This window comes from Rhagoletis pomonella, unplaced genomic scaffold (assembly GCF_013731165.1).
Source record: "Rhagoletis pomonella isolate Grant_MI unplaced genomic scaffold, Rhpom_1.0 Rhpom_scaffold_00010, whole genome shotgun sequence".
NCBI lineage: Eukaryota > Metazoa > Arthropoda > Insecta > Diptera > Tephritidae > Rhagoletis > Rhagoletis pomonella.
Window position 1 is genome coordinate 16,638,532 of NW_023458564.1, and position 16,849 is coordinate 16,655,380.

The 16,849-nt window shown below is 33.0% G+C and overlaps 1 protein-coding gene across 11 annotated transcripts in view; it reads left to right on the forward strand.

Moving 5' to 3' along the window:
- LOC118746094 (potassium voltage-gated channel protein Shab) overlaps positions 1–16,849 on the forward strand; it is a 373,750-nt gene that overhangs the window by 210,568 nt on the left and 146,333 nt on the right. For all 11 annotated transcript variants that reach the window (XM_036479860.1, XM_036479856.1, XM_036479862.1 and 8 more), the window contains one exon: positions 15,152–15,995. In XM_036479860.1, the coding sequence (XP_036335753.1) occupies positions 15,152–15,995 (844 nt within the window). The remainder of the gene's footprint in view (positions 1–15,151; positions 15,996–16,849) is intronic.

Consider the following 16,849-nt stretch of genomic DNA (forward strand, 5'->3'; position numbering starts at 1 on the left):
ATGTATATAAAAATAATTTATTTTTTTTGCTTGACTGAGTTAGTAGTCCGTTGTGCATTATCGTATGTATATATAAATATGGTAGTTTGTATATAAAAAAAAAACTTCTTTTCGATAGTAAATTTTACTTGTATGAGCATTGCGAAATATACTATGTATGCTTGTCTATTATTTACATAATGGCTGTTATGCGCTGTGTATTTATATACACACATATTCTATATAAGTATGTGTATAATTATAATCATTATAGAATGCAATAGGCACTAATGCATGATACTCAATTCGATGGAATTGGTTATGCTCAATTTGAAGTCTGCAGCATGTTGGAATGTCACACGCACACACACACCCACACACACACAAGTAGCTCATGAAATATTTTGAATTATTTGTTTGTTTACAATATGAGACAAAAATGGGTGCTTTTATCCTTTGTAAGGAGTCTGAAAATAGTTTAAGCATCGTACATCTACTATGTAGACTGGGAGTAGTCGAGTTAGCTTTGCATATGAATAGTTTTGTTAGGGTGTATATCACAGTATTTTTGCGCAGCACCCACATCGAAATTTGCGTGTATGTTAAAGTTTTTGGATTCGGGTTATGCGTTTGGACACAACAAACGAAAATCATTCTACAAATAACTAAACCGGACCCAAGTTTCTCGATAAGGGGCAACAAAGATTCTTTTTTGCTCGTTTATATAAAGCAGTGGATGAAAATATACGTATATGCGAATGGCAAATTTATCTGTTGTAAGTAAACACCACTAATATTTCCTGAAAACACACATCGATTTACATATTTTCTCTCGCCTCCGACACAGAATTGTTTTCGTACAAAATTACGCAAAAAAGCTTACTCGTTCGTTTTTAAAGTTCGAAAATATGATTCGGATTGCAGCATTCCATTCCTACGATTCGTAGCAAAATCCGAATACGAAAGTGTTGCAGAATAGGGGTGATGGTGTTTTAGATGTTTATTGATTATTGATTAATACGAATACGAAAAAATTACTATCACTAAATCCGAGTAAAGTCGACAACATTGTTGCCAGACACCTTTCTATGTATGGCGATCCTTTGGCGCAAAGTAAACAATTTTATTTTGAGTAATTTTGTAATATATTATCGTGTTGTTGGTAATTTCAATAAACTTGTATTTGCGATGAAATTAATCGCTAGCAAACATAAGTGTTTAGAGCAAAATTGCTGCAATGAAAAATCAGGAGTACAAACAATTCCATAAATGTTGTATGATTTTCTGCTAAGGCAACTTTTTTTAGATTCATTTTAATAAATTACTTTTTTTCTAGTCAAACGTGCAACGTGCATCCAGCAGCCCAACATAATTTGCAGCTTTATAGCATTTCTTGACAAATTCACAACAGTACAAATAAAAACATATGGGTATTTCCATACGTCAAGTTCTGAACACATTGAAAACGACGAGCTACCGACCACAGCTTCCAATTTGTCATCTTTATTATCTAAGCGCTTTGTCGATGGCGACATGATTTCTTTGAACGCGGCAGCGACATCATGAATTTGTATGAGTTTGACATAAAAGAAGAGGAAGAACCTTATCTGTCGCCAGAAAAATAGAAATAGATCTAATCTGGCCACAACCACAGCCGTCGCGTAGCCCGGTCGTCGCCAAAATAATTATCTACATAAGAGTACGTGTTAAAATAATATGACAGCTGTGGTTTGTAGCTCGTCGTTTTCATTGTGTTCGGGCTATCACGTACGTGACAGTCGTACATTTCAATGAGATACAAACAAGAGAAAATATTTGTTTTCTTTTACTTCTTTGAAGCCTGTGTAGCATATAGTTAGCTCTATATTTAACCGAAGAATGAAAACAATCGAACCGCATGGTCCTTAAATATACGCAATTAAAGAGAGTGAGGTAATGTGACCAAATTGGAAGATGTTTTTTTCTTTTCTTGCAAAATCGCAAAACTGCGAATTGTGCATAGCTCTTTTCAAAGGATTTATTTTAATATGATTTGGAGTACATAATTTAGTTGTTTTTAGAGTTTTTTTAATTAATGCAACTTTTTTCAATTTTCTTTTACGTTGCCTGACATGGCGTGACGTGACATAGATTTCCATCATGATATTTTTGTTAGTATTGCTTTTAAATGAATTTTTAACGCAAATAAAACACTAATTTTTTGTCGAATATACTTTATATTTTGACTTCAGCGCCAATTTATGATAATTTTTTGGAAATTTATGATTTACTAGCCAATGCCCGCTTACTTCGGGGCGCCTAATGAGAGCTATTGCGTTGGCCAATGCAAAAGAGCGTTTAAAAACAAAATTAGTCTGTAAAGTCAAAATTTTTGATTTAAGTTGAAACCACTAAGGCGCAGTATCCTCCTCACACATAGGCCAATAGTAGTAACGCTGTGATTCCATATGGAATACCAATCCCTTTCGGTGTCATGAGCTTTACCGATGGTCTTATTTCCACCCGTGAGATCTCTGCCAAGCATGCGTATCTTTTTCTATGATCTTGCAACTACAACATTGGTGCGATGCGTATGCCGTAGTGCGTTTTCTGTTATAGGAGGGCCAAGAATCCTCGCTGTCCCACAGGATGAAAAGTTTTCCGGTACATTGGCTAAATGAGTCGTGTGATCTCTTAAGTATCTTTCAAATGAAGCGATTGATATACCTACGGTGATCTTTCCTTGTTAATTCGCCACTTTTACAATTCGTGGTAAAATTTATGAACTGATTTCAGGGTAGATGCAAGACCGCATGATCGTGCATGAGGGCGTCAGATAAACTTAACCCCATCCTTTATTTAGGCATCTGAAAACTAAATTCGTATAACTTAAACATAGTGCCAAAGCAGACCAATCACACGGGGTTTCTATACATTTCGTCTGCAGCGCCATCCATTGGGTTCATTTTCTGCAAAACCATTGCTTACCATAAAATGAATACGTGTTATGAATTTCAACCTTAACTCCAGCGGCACTAATCAGGTAAATTTGTATCAAAAGAATTTTCCATCATACAGGTACATGGCTCACATTTAAAATTTGAACGAAATCGGTTAATAAATACGATTTTTATAATTAACTCTACTCCAGCACCATCTAGAGAGTTTTCTAGTAGCATGTAATTGGACCATATATGTATGTAAGATAACTTCCGACAATCTGACGGAACTCTATTCAGTGGTTTTTTGAGTTTATTCCGAACAACGAAAACGGCTATCATTTTATGCAAATAGGTATGTAGATAGGACAGTTTATAGCGAAACTCTTAAAAGCAAAGATCCATTCTTTGTGAAACATTTAAAAAAATTCTTCAAAATTTTCACATAAATACAATAGTTCAATGGGATTTAGAAGTCCAGGAGAAAATGGTTCCCAATCGAATGATATTTGCTCGTTTACGTAAATGTATATCCAGCCTTTCCAATAATTAACACTTTTCGCCATAACTACGGTATTGATAACATTTGTAGCTGTGTAGAATTTCAGGACGTTAGCGTAAGCAGTTGCAGAGATAAGCTATATGAGAAGTTCAGTTTGTATGGAAGGAAGGAGCCACGCCCCCTTTCCCAATGCATTTGCAATATATGCATCAGTGCTAAGTTTCAGTTCCCCAGCGTAATTGGTTTTAGAGATATATTGGTTTTTTACGTTTTAGTCTGTATAAGAATTTAAGGAATATCCCGAGCTACATACCGAGTAAATTTTTGGTCAGAATATTTATTTTCAACGTGTTGCCAAATATGAACCAAGTCGTTGCAGCCGTTTAGTAGTTTAGTGAAATACATTGAAATTCTAAAACGTGACGTCGCAGATTTCTTAATTTTTTGGCAGCAACAACGAAAAGTTTTAATTTCTTTAGCGAAAAACCTTCCTCACAGAAATAAAAAAAAATTAAGTTTGTGGTTATATCAAGGCGAAATTTTGAGAACGGTCCGTTGCTAACTCTAAATATAACAACGACGCACTGGAAAAAGTTAATACGTTCAAATACCTAGGAATAATGATCGACGATAAACTAAAACAAAAAAAAAAATGGATTCTATATTTTCAATTAGAGCTCTAGCAATATGTACATCAGTGAAAACTGCACTTAATTCCATACATTAGCTTTTGCGTGATGCGCTTACAAACATACAGACAAAGAGACCAAAATTATAAAAATTTTAAATTTGGCTTCGGTTGATCTAATAAACCCCCTATTAATTTTTCTTTAACATCTGTTATGTACAGATATCGGCCTGTTGCAATTTTATTATTCTCAAATACTCTCGTTTGATACCCATATGACAACATTTAGGTTATATTATAAATTTAACTGAATTAAAGTTTTCAAATAAGTGGCAACCCGCTTCAGGAATATTTTCGAAAGTAAGCTTCCTAATCCTCTTTAGTTTAAGATTCGTATTGCAATATTTCATTTATGTTACAAATTTTAATGAATACAATTTTTCAATCAGTTGGCAAATCCCCAAAAAATATTTTCAGCATTAAAATTTCCTAGCCTCTTTAGTTTGATACCAATATTGCAATATTTAATTTATGCTATCAATTAAATTAAATTAAAGTTTTCAAATAGGTGGCAACCTTCCACAAAAATATTTTCAGCTGTAAGCCTTTGTAAATTTCTTTCTTTTTACAGCCATATTGCAGTATTCACTTTACCGTATTTCAATTGACCTAAACTGAAATTTTAAACACAGGTGGCAACTCTCTAATTTTTTCTTCTATATTGGAAGCTAGATCTCTAGCGATGCATCGGTGAAAACTGCATTCAATTCCATGTTTTCGACTGATGCGCGTACAAATATACAGAGAGACAGAGATTCAAAAATTCTAAAAATTCTTTATTTGGCTTCTGTAGCTTTAATAAAAACCCACCATATTAATTTTTCTTTAATATCTATAAGGTACAGACATCGACCAGTTACAATTTTATTTATTTAGATATAGATTTCATTTATTTTATCAATTTAATACAATAAAATTTTTCAAACAGGTGGCAGCCCTCCCTAAAACTATGCTCGGCAATAAAATTTCCTAAGCCTCTTCAGTTTGATACCCATATTGCAATATTCAATTTATCACATAAATTAAATTAAATGTAAATTTTCAAGCAGGTGGCAACTCTAAAAAAATATTTTTGACTGTAAACCTTCTTAAGCCTCTTTCTTTTGACGCCCATATTGCAACATTCACTTTTTCTTATCAATTTACTTAAACTCCAATTTTCAAACAGGTGGAAACTCTCTACTTTTTTTCATCCTAAATTTTAAGTTAGACCTCTAGCAATACATCGGTGAAAACTGCATTCAAATCCATGCATTCGGTTTCGAGTGATGCGCGTACAAACATACAGACAGACAGACAGACAAAAATTCTAAAAATTGTTGATTTGGCTTCTGGTACTCTAATAAATTTTTCTCTAAATAATTTTTCTTTAATATCTATAATGTACAGACATCGACCTGTTACAATTTTATTATATTTAATAGATGTAGATATAGATTTAATTTATTTTATCAATTTAATACAATAAAAATTTTCAAACAGGTGGCAGCCCTCCCTAAAAATATTTTCGGCAATATAATTTCCTAAACCCTTTCATTTTGATACCCATATTGCAATATTCAATTTATCTTATAAATTAAATTAAATGTAAATTTTCAAACAGGTGGCAACTCTAAAAAAATATTTTTGGCTATAAGCCTTCTTCAGCCTCTTTCTTTTGACGCCCATATTGCAATATTCATTTTTTCTTATCAAATTACTTAAACTCCAATTTTGAAGCAGGTGGCAACTCTCTAATTTTTTTCCTCCTATATTTTAAGTTAGACCTCTAGCAATACATCGGTGAAAACTGCATTCAAATCCATGCATTCGTTTTCGAGTGATGCGCGAACAAACATACAGACAGACAGACAGACAGACAAAAATTCTAAAAATGGTTGATTTGGCTTCTGGTGCTCTTATAAAGACCCCCCACATTAATTTTTCTTTAATATCTATAATGTACAGACATCGACCTGTTACAATTTTATTATATGTATAGACTATGTTTCAACTACATACGCCAAATTCGAACCAAATCGGACCATAAATACGGTTTTTCTAAATATCTCGACCCTGGCGCCACCCAGCAAGACATATTCAAAAGCTATTGAAAAGTGGAGAAGTTGGCCCATAACTAAGTTAGATATATGACGGCAGACCTTCCGATGGAAACACCCATATTTTTTTCATCATTATTGCTGCTTTCATGAATTATTTTTAATACTTTAATTATCTGTTCCGACATCTGAAATTTGTTGTAGCAAATCTGTACGAGAACTCAGAATCGTAGACTTCATGGAAATCGAAACTATGTACGAAAGATTCAGTAGAAGACCGGAAAAATTTGCGCTAATGTTTGATTGGATAGTTTATTAACCAACTACATATGCATATATCGTCGGTTAAAGTACAAAACCGCGTATCGTCGTCAAAACCGCGTAACTGACATTTGCTGCCAAAAATTGGATTTGGTCACACAAGCTCTCTGGCTCAATCCTTATACATTCGTCCTGAAATATACTAGCCAGAATTGCGATTGCTTTATAAAAAATGGAACCAATTTGAAATGTGAGTGTTTTTACTCTCTAGAAAATATTTTACATAATTCACATACGCAGTTTGGCATTTTGTTGATACGATTTTTGATTAGATTTCAAAGATCGAATGTGATCTGAAAAGAGAATATGTAGGCCTCTAAAATGGTATATAAGAATCTATTGTCGGACCAGGCTTGTTGGAATTTTTTATGGGGCAAATTAAAAAAAGACCCATATTTTTCTTAATTTTTTTAAATTTGATCATCATTTCTACAATTTCAAAATATGGAGTACTATCTAAAACTAAATCTATTTTCAAATAAACTGATACCCCATATATTGCAATCGAATAAAAATTGTCGAAGTTTGGCAACTTTTCTTAAGTACAGCCTTGAAATTAGCCACACCGCGTATCAACAAAATGCAAAACCGCGTATGTGAGGTCGCATAAATGAGAGTTATAAAGCATTTCTGGCTAGTATATTTCCGGACGAATGAATAAAGATTGAGCCAAGAGCTTGGGTGAGCAAATCCAATTTTTGGCGGCAAAAGTCAGTTATCCATTCGTCCTGAAATGCGATTGCTTTATAAAAAAGATAACCATTTTGAAATATGAGTGTTTTTACTTGTTTACATATCGTCGTTCAAAGTACAAAACCGCGTATCAAGGTAATGCAAAACCGCGTATCAAGATAATGCAAAACCGCGTATACGAGGTTGCATAAATTATTTTCTAGAGAGTAAAAACACTCATATTTCAAAATGGTTCTCGTTTTTATAAAGCAATCACATTTATGGCTAATATATTTCAGGACGAATGGATAAGGATTGAGCCAAGAGCTTGTGTGAGCAAATCTAATTTTTGGCAGCCAATGTCAGTTACGCGGTTTTGCAGAATGACGATACGCGGTTTTGTACTTTAAACAACGATATACATGTATATAGTCATATGTATATATATAAAAAAATTGATAAACATAAGATGAAATTTTTTATCATAATAATATCAATAGCTTATTGCCTTTGAAAATTATCTTAGTCAAGTTACGGGCGACCGCTGTGGTGTACTAGTTAGCAGTGAACGCTACCACTCCGCAAGGCCTGAGAACTGCTACATTAAAATACAAATTAGATTTGAAATTTTATAATTAATTTTTCTATTCTATTCGTTTTTAAGAATTTTACTTGCACTTAATTTCCTTAAAATAGTTAGCACTCGTTTGCGGTGTGAAAATTTCTAATTGTTTGATACATAAATGTCTATGACATAGAAGGTTTAAATGGAAATTTTGCAAGAATTGGCCGCTGTGAAAAATAACGGTTTGTTGGCTTTTGCGACAGGGATGATTCAGCGAAAAAAGTATTAATATTTATTATAAATGTATTTTTGTGTAAGCGGTCGATTATTCTTGGTTTGATCTTCTTACTTTGACCATATCCCATCTTGTAATTGCTTGGGGATGATCTGCGAACCTAATATGAGATGGCAGCAATAATATTGCCCCGTGAAATTTGCAATACCAGCATTTCCTTACCTGGACTATTGAATAAAGTGGCATCGTAACCAATATACCTAGAATCACGGTTATTAAAGAGGAAATCAAATTTGGTGGAAACGAAATCATCGCTAACGCGTAGAAAAGGCCGGCTGATCGCAAAATATGGCATTCAATTAACACTTGAGGCTGGTTTTCACTATGTCAAAATCAGTGGCATTTGTCGTCAAATAAGTGCAAAAACGTTGTCAAATGTCAGGATAGGTCTTTAGTCGTGTCGCGCTGCGAAATCGGCTATCTGTCAGTTACTGGCCCATAATATCATCAGTAAAGGTATGGATAATGGAGACAAAGTTGTGTATCTGTCCAAACATTCAAATGAAAAACGCTTCTTTTAATTCTGATTACACAACTCTAACAAGTGGATCCCTTTATTATGTTTTCAATGCTGTCGTCAGAACGTGAACAATTAGAATAGATCCAAAGGAATGGGAAATAAGGATAAGAAATTTATGGATACCTACATTGCTTTTGTAATTGTTTGCTAGTTGAATCGTTTTAGTTTATAAATTCAATTCTCTAAATTGGTTAGGCTTTTAATAGCCAGACTAAAAGCCTCAACTGGTGTAATCCTGAACTACCTTTTGAGTATTGGAAACGATTTTATCAAGGCTCAAAAATTGTATGTTTATGTATTTAGTTGAGTCTAAAGTCATAAATATTGGCAAGCGACTCAATGGTATTAAAAATATTAGAGGCGAATATTCGAGAATGTATCTACCAATGCGAAATGTGTCCAAAAATTTGATTAAAATCCGCTGACGTGCACACGACAGCGATGACTTCTATTCATTTCCTATACAAAATCAGTTCCGAGTCCGAAAATCTGTTTGTTTGTTTCTTTTATTTCATTTTACATAATATAAAAAGCACTTAAATATGTCCGAAGTATATACATGAACAATAATAGAAAGTCGGCATACCGAGCTCGTTGCCTTGCCAAAACCAACGAAAGAGAAAATAGTACATCTACGTTAAACTTCCAACTAATGAAGCAACGCGATCGGTGTGAAGACGCCTATTACTTGATTAGTTATTGAAAAACCGATCGTCATTCTGTATATATAAAGTAAGTGTACGGGATATGAATAAAATCCGTAGATAACTACTATGACCCAGTGTTGCCAACTTTGGGTATTTCTCCCTTGTTTTAGGGTTATTTTGGGGCATTAGGGAGAAAATTAGAGATACAATATCTTTACAGATTTTCTTGGGGATTTTTTGAATCATAATTTTTTTTTCCTAAGAATCAAAAAAAAATAAAAATTTCGTAACTTTCGAACATTATTATATTACATGTATGTAATATGTGCAATGAATATATTTATTTAATCATTATATACGCGTCCGTAGCTTATCGTTTATGTAATAATCACATTGAGGAAATACGTCCAATTGCAGCATTCTAAAATGGTAGATTCAACAAGCCAACAAGGACAAGCTTCGAAATGTTGCCAAATTTTATATTGCCTCCAGCATCAGTGAGCTCATTGATATTTTAAGTTTTTTTTAGGGAGAATTGAAATTACTTCAGGTTGAAGTTATATGGACCATCTGGCAACACTGCTATTACCACTTACCACCGTACCACCTTACAAGCAAACAAAACGAGCTCGCCATACAGCCCTTTGTCTATAGTAATTTTGCTGGGCAATTTCGATTTATTTTGCCGAAATTAGAGATAGTCTTTTTACATTTTTCAATGGCACCTACATTGTGCAATACACTTTTTTTTTAAATAGGTCTACTGGAACAGTCGGAATAAAAAAAAGCAAAAGCTTAATGATTTTTGGTAAGCTTAGAACTTTGAGGTCAAAGAACTTTGGGCCAAAAAAAAAATAATTCCGAAGATATGACAAAAAAATTAAATAAGGCGATCACTACTTCCGGAAAAAAATCAAATTGCCTTGCCTCGAGACAACATACTTTTCATGTTTTAAGAACCGATTGTAAGTGCCGAAGTTGTTACGAAAAATTCCAAATGCTTTTTGGGTCACCAAAGGAAACAAATATTTTAGGCAACGATTACGTACTAGCTTGATGCCAGTTTATTTGATGGAATAATATAATAGCTGCAATAATTTAAATTGGTTATCATCATACTTCTTCTTTCGGATGGATATAAAAAATTCAATATTTAGCCAAGAGGAACTAAGTACATACAGTAATATATAGGACTTTTCATTTTTACAAAAATTACAGATATTGCTTTTAAGGCATATTTAGATATAACGGGCCGTAGGCATACAAATTAAGCAATTGCTTTTTCTTAAAATTGTATACCGTTCACTTAAATTTATTTGAAAAAATCGAGTGAAAGGTCTTAAATTTTAAGAAAAACCATTTGATTGGGTTTTATGCATGTGTTGTTTTGAAATGGTTGGGAAAATTAAGTGTAAATATTATATAAGCTCAACCGCATTTGTACATACATATACCCCTATAAGTCGATCATTCTCCCATTGTTAGCTTTCGAGGCACTTTCTCTCACTAATGTTTCAGTTAATTTCTTTCAATTTTCTTTGGTTTTATGTGTTCTCTTGTTACACATTTTGTAACCGATAGTTTCTCTTCGAGAAACATCAATATACCAATTGAAGTACATGCATAGTTACTTTGCCCAAAAAAACTTTTCAAGATTATTATTAGTACATATATATTTAATGCAAATACAATTTGTATACAAAAGGGGCTCTTTAGAATAAACAGTTTTCAAACATTCGATAAAAAAAGTTGCTTTGATTTGAATAAAACGCCTGAGGTTTTTTTTGTAATTTTAAATATATGTATGTAAATGTAATAGTTAGCTGAATGCCTTATCCCATAGTGACCTCTACTTCTCTTCTTCTGCTTTCATTCAATTCTTAGCATAATTCTTATATACATAGTTTACGTACATACATAAATAATTTTAGGTTTTATGTAACAATTTGTCCTCTTATTTAAGTATTTATGTAAATACTTTGTAGACCCTTTCCCGCAATTTTTTGAAATTTTCACCATCCAATTACCCAATTGACACGTTTTCTTTATTTCGAATGCATCAAAATCAAAATCAAAATCAAATGTCACAATCAACATCGAAAACGATTATTAATGCGTTGTTGCGTACAGTGCTCGCCATGGTAGATGTGGACGTATTCACATATACAAAAACAAATTACCTACATATACTATTTTCCTTTAAACATACATATAATCAAATACATACTTACCTACACAACAAGCGTGAATATGTTTTATGCCAAACAAATGCCCAATTTAATTATGCTTATTGCAAAGCTGTGCATATTTTAATGCTACAGTCGGAAATGTGTCAAATTTTAGGGCCTACGGATGCAGGATGTTCACTGAACGCAATTACCATCCGAATCGGAATGGTTATTATAGTGGAACTTGAAATCAGAAATCTAGAATACATATGAAATGTGAAAGTGAATCAAAATCAAATAAATAATAGAAAACTACTATGTTAATTCGTTCGTATGGAAGAAAATATGTTTGTAGTTGTAGGTGCACAAAGCGGAAATGCAAGTCAAACTGAAAGCAAAAAGCCAAGAGCGAACCGCTCAAAGCATTTCGCCGCAATGTGCATACTCGTATTTCAATATTTCAGTACCCCACCCGACCAGCTACAGTACCACCCACAAAGTACAGTTGTTATGGAATTGAACTTGTTTTTATTGTATTTAGCTTGCTAGCAAATGTTTACTGCTCAAATTAACTGTTAACTTTGCTAGCCCCAGCTAGCTAAGTCAATGCGTGTTATTACAAGTATGTTTTGTTTTTTTTTTTTTTTAGTTTTCTCTTTACGTAAGAACGCTTTTTATTGCAAATAAAGCAAATTTACTGGTTCCAAGAGTTCATAAATATTTGCCGTTTTCATACAAGTAACACAGTTTAATAAATTGTCATGCATTGTTGGTAGTTGTAATTAATTTAATTGGTCATACGCGCTTACACGTTGAAAAACAAATTATCTTTAATGTGATTTTTTTTTGATATTAATATGGGTACAATTTATTTTATTTTTTAATTGAAAAAAAAATTTGGTCAACAATTACAAAATGTAATAAAAAATGTTGTAATCAAAACTTTACCGCCAATTTTTTTTTGCGGTACTTTAAGGTTACCATAACACTTTAAGCTTCTTCTTTGCCAACAATACAGAACAAAAACAGTACAAACAAGTGTAATGTAGTGAATTAGTAAAATTTTTCAAATTTACTGCCAGTTTTGCGGCCGATTTCAATTTTGTTCAGATTTATCAAACAAGAAAAAGCGACAAATTGTGTTTTAAACTTACAAAAAATCGACTGCAGACCCGATTGCTAGTATTGTGTACTCGTTATACGCTTTACTCGTTACCGATTTGATTTGGAACGTCATTAAAGTGTTTCGAGAAAAATCAGTAGTTTTAAGAAAGTAGGTAGCAGCTGCAAAGCGAACTTTGTGTCTTTCAATACAAAAACGGGTAGTAATATTTCGAAGAAGAGACATTCAAGCTTACTGAGATGCATACCTTCATAAGTACTAGGGCTGGGAGTCTCGAATAGTTTATTGATATTCGCATTTACGAATAGTGTATAGTGTTCGAATCTAAAAATTAACAAATATATTATTATATTATTAAATTAATCAATATATTTAGTAAGTTTGAGAAAAGTTTTACCAATCTGTTCAACAACTATTTAGAATATGTGGATATCCATAGGTCCATATGCTTCTGGTATATATGCTTCTTATCGGTACCGGGAAAATAATTAAAATTTTCTTTCATTTGCTTTTTTAACTTTTTTTCATTTTTTTAGCTTCTTATTGGCATCTCGCACACCGTTTTCAAAAGAGTCACAACTCAAAATTTAGCATTTTTGAAATTATTCGCTAAAAATGTACACATATCTTTTATTTACCTTTCAGCAAAAGCTGGAACAAATTATTGTTTTGATTTGTTAAAAAACCTTAGGTAAAGTCTTCTTTGCCCATATGATTATCATGTGCTAAAAAATAGTTTTTCGCATTTTCTGGCAAAAGCGTAGTTTTGAGTTGTGCCCGTTTCGAAGACGGTGTGCGGTTTGTATGGAATCCGATTTTTTATCTCAATAAAAAAAATAAAATTTCTTTAAAAAATTGTTTTTCTTGTATCTTTTTTTTTGTAAATTTTAAACTTTTTATTTCTCGAATTTTTTAGTAAGTGAAGTTTTAAAGCCAGAGTTTTTTGAAGTTTTAGTTATGTTGTACCGGTAAGCATGAATTAGCTTTAAAACGCTTAAAAATTTGTTCCGAATTACGTAAATATATTAAGACATTTTGAACCAATTTACTTGTCAAACCAACAGCGAAATGGCGCAAAGTTCCTACAGGCAGTTAAGTGCTTTTCTCATTACCACCCATACTACACCCCAAATAGAAACCCAGGCAGTATGTTAGCTTTTCACATCCACCTCAATCGTTTAGCTGCTACGTGCCCAGCATTTAGCGTATATAGAGCTCCCAAACCAATTCTACAATTAACAGTGTTCAACCGACTGGCTGCAGCAGCAACTTCAGATTAACGAACTGTCATGCATATAAATAATTTTATATTTAGATAGTTATTATTTATATTTCTTTGTTTTTATAACTTTTAATTTTTATTTCACAAAAACTTACAGTTAATCTAAAAAATATTGTTTTTTTTCAATTATACATAATTTTTTACCAACCTGATATGTATATAGTACGTGTTAAACATTTATATTTTTTCTGTTTTTTTCTGTCCTCACCTCTTATAAGTACATGTGTTCGTGTATTTTTGTGTTGTGTGCAATTGACACCTAACTATTTTTAGATAATCTATTTTTAAACCCAAAAAAAAAATAAAATATATAATTAACAGAACTTTATTTTTTGAATTATATACATACGTAATTAATTTTAACTGTAAGTCACTTTGTCTTTAGTTTTATAAGTTTTTCTCTTTTTACACTAAATCAAAATCCAGCATTTCACATTTCGTGTGCTAGTTCCAAGCATTTCAGCACCATACTGATCATTTAAGAGTTAATACACCTAACGGTAAACACCTCTCCCTTCAAAAGTCAAGGCCCTCCCCTTTTCCTCTCGTAGTCTTCAGTTCAACAGTCCAGCAATCCAAAACAGCAACAGAAAAATCACGGAAGGATTAGAATAGCCATATGTATCTAAAAACCCTTAAATATTTTTATTTAATACAATATTTTAGTTCTAATACTCTTATATATTCTTATACGTTTTTCAATTTTCACAAAATTGTGTACTTTAACTGCTGTAGGTAAGTGTCAAGTAGGCACATTTGTGTAAGTCCCAAACTCATAACGCATACATTTGTACGCCCTCGGTGGCTAGAACGCTCCATTCACCCCGCACCAAGGACTTAACCGACCGCCACTACATCCACCTGTTATTTCTTACACAAACCTCCAAAGCTCACACACACACACTAGTCTCACCCACCCAGCGATTCTAGATGCATATGCTAATAAATATTTATAAATAGTATAGAAACCCTTGAAATTAGGCTGGCATGATCCTTTGGAACTGGTTTGATGTAAAAAAAAAGCTGAAAATGCTTGAAAGTGTGTGACTTGCAACAAAGTAACCAACAACAATTTTCAGCGCCTTGACTAAATGACTTTCAGTGTAAGATCCCTGCCTCCCGGAAATGTATGCTTTCTAACAAGCAACAGCTGCCTCCAGCTGGATTTTACATAAATGCTCTTATAAACTTACATTACTTTAAGTTTAGCGTCTCTTTAGATCTTTAACATTATCATTTAGTATATAATAGCCGTTCAAACTTAATTTGATTAGCGCAACCTTAAGTAAGACCTGTAATGCGTTTCAATTGAAGTACAACAAAAACATAATGCCTATACAAAAGAAAAAAAAAACAAAAAAAAAAATACAAATTTTTAAGCAAAACAGAAAACAAGCCTCTGAATCGAATTGAATTGAATTCTACTCAACAGGTTATCGCAGTGATATCCATACTATTTATAGTCCTGTCTACCATAGCCCTGACGTTGAACACCCTACCACAACTACAACACAGTGAGAATGGTACACCATCCGATAATCCGCAATTGGCTATGGTTGAGGCCGTTTGCATATCGTGGTTCACCTTAGAGTATATACTTAGGTTTAGTGCGTCGCCGGACAAATGGAAATTCTTTAAGGGCGGCCTTAACATAATCGATCTATTGGCAATACTCCCATATTTTGTTTCCCTATTCCTATTGGAGACGAATAAGAATGCAACGGACCAGTTCCAGGATGTGCGCCGGGTGGTGCAAGTATTTCGCATCATGCGCATCCTGCGAATCCTTAAGCTGGCCCGTCACTCAACGGGCCTGCAGTCGTTAGGCTTTACGCTACGTAATTCATATAAGGAACTCGGTCTACTAATGCTGTTCCTGGCCATGGGCGTTCTCATATTTTCTTCGCTGGCATATTTTGCCGAAAAGGATGAAAAGGATACAAAATTCGTTTCAATACCGGAAACATTTTGGTGGGCGGGTATTACAATGACAACTGTTGGCTACGGGGACATCTATCCCACTACTGCACTGGGAAAGGTTATTGGTACTGTGTGTTGCATATGCGGTGTTCTGGTAATCGCTTTGCCTATTCCCATCATCGTTAACAATTTTGCTGAATTTTATAAGAACCAGATGCGACGCGAGAAGGCGCTCAAGCGACGTGAGGCGCTCGATCGGGCGAAACGTGAAGGAAGCATCGTCTCCTTTCATCATATCAATCTGAAAGATGCCTTTGCCAAATCCATGGATCTCATAGATGTTATTGTCGATACAGGTGCGTACAGTTAATTATTGAATACATATTTATATTTTAAAATATTATATAAAAATCGTATACCAAAAATATTTTGATAAAAATAATATACACATACGTATCAACACATATAAATCATTCATAATCACAACATAATACTGAATTTATTTGTGTAAGAGTGCATACATTTAAAATTCAATGTACATTTTAATAAAACACACAAAAATATCCGTTAGTCAACACTTTTTTAACAACCTCGACACACTTTCGTATAACAAATATAAATACATACATAAATATATGTATATGTAAATTAAAAGTAAATAGTCGCCTATATCAAGAATGACAAAAGTTTAGTAAATTTTTCAAATCGTAGTTGTAGCTGCCTTGAAGTGAACTGCTGTCGTTAATTTGCTTAATTATTTGTACCTAATTTGTTGCATCTTTTCATCACCTTCGCCATATATAACTAGAATTTTCTTTTAAGCCTCCTGAAGGTTGCTTTTCTATTTTTTTTATTCAAAATCCTTTTTGTCTTTTTTATAATTGGATTGCATGTACTCGTTTTCTGAATTTCACTAGGCATTGAAATGACAAAAAATATTTGTTTTTTTTTTTGAAAATTCAAAGCCTAGACGAAACTCGGCATTACTATGAAAATAAATTGCAGCCACATTTCAGAAATTTCAATTATGTATGATATAAAACAAAAATCTTTGATGATAGAAATTTTCAAAATATCTCTAGCAATGTAGTTATTAATATTTTTTATTATTAAAATGTAGCTTCCTAGCGGTCACAATTTACTCAAAAACCTTATTAATTAGAAATGAAATGACACCTGTGTAAGTAAATATACATAAGTAGTATATCTA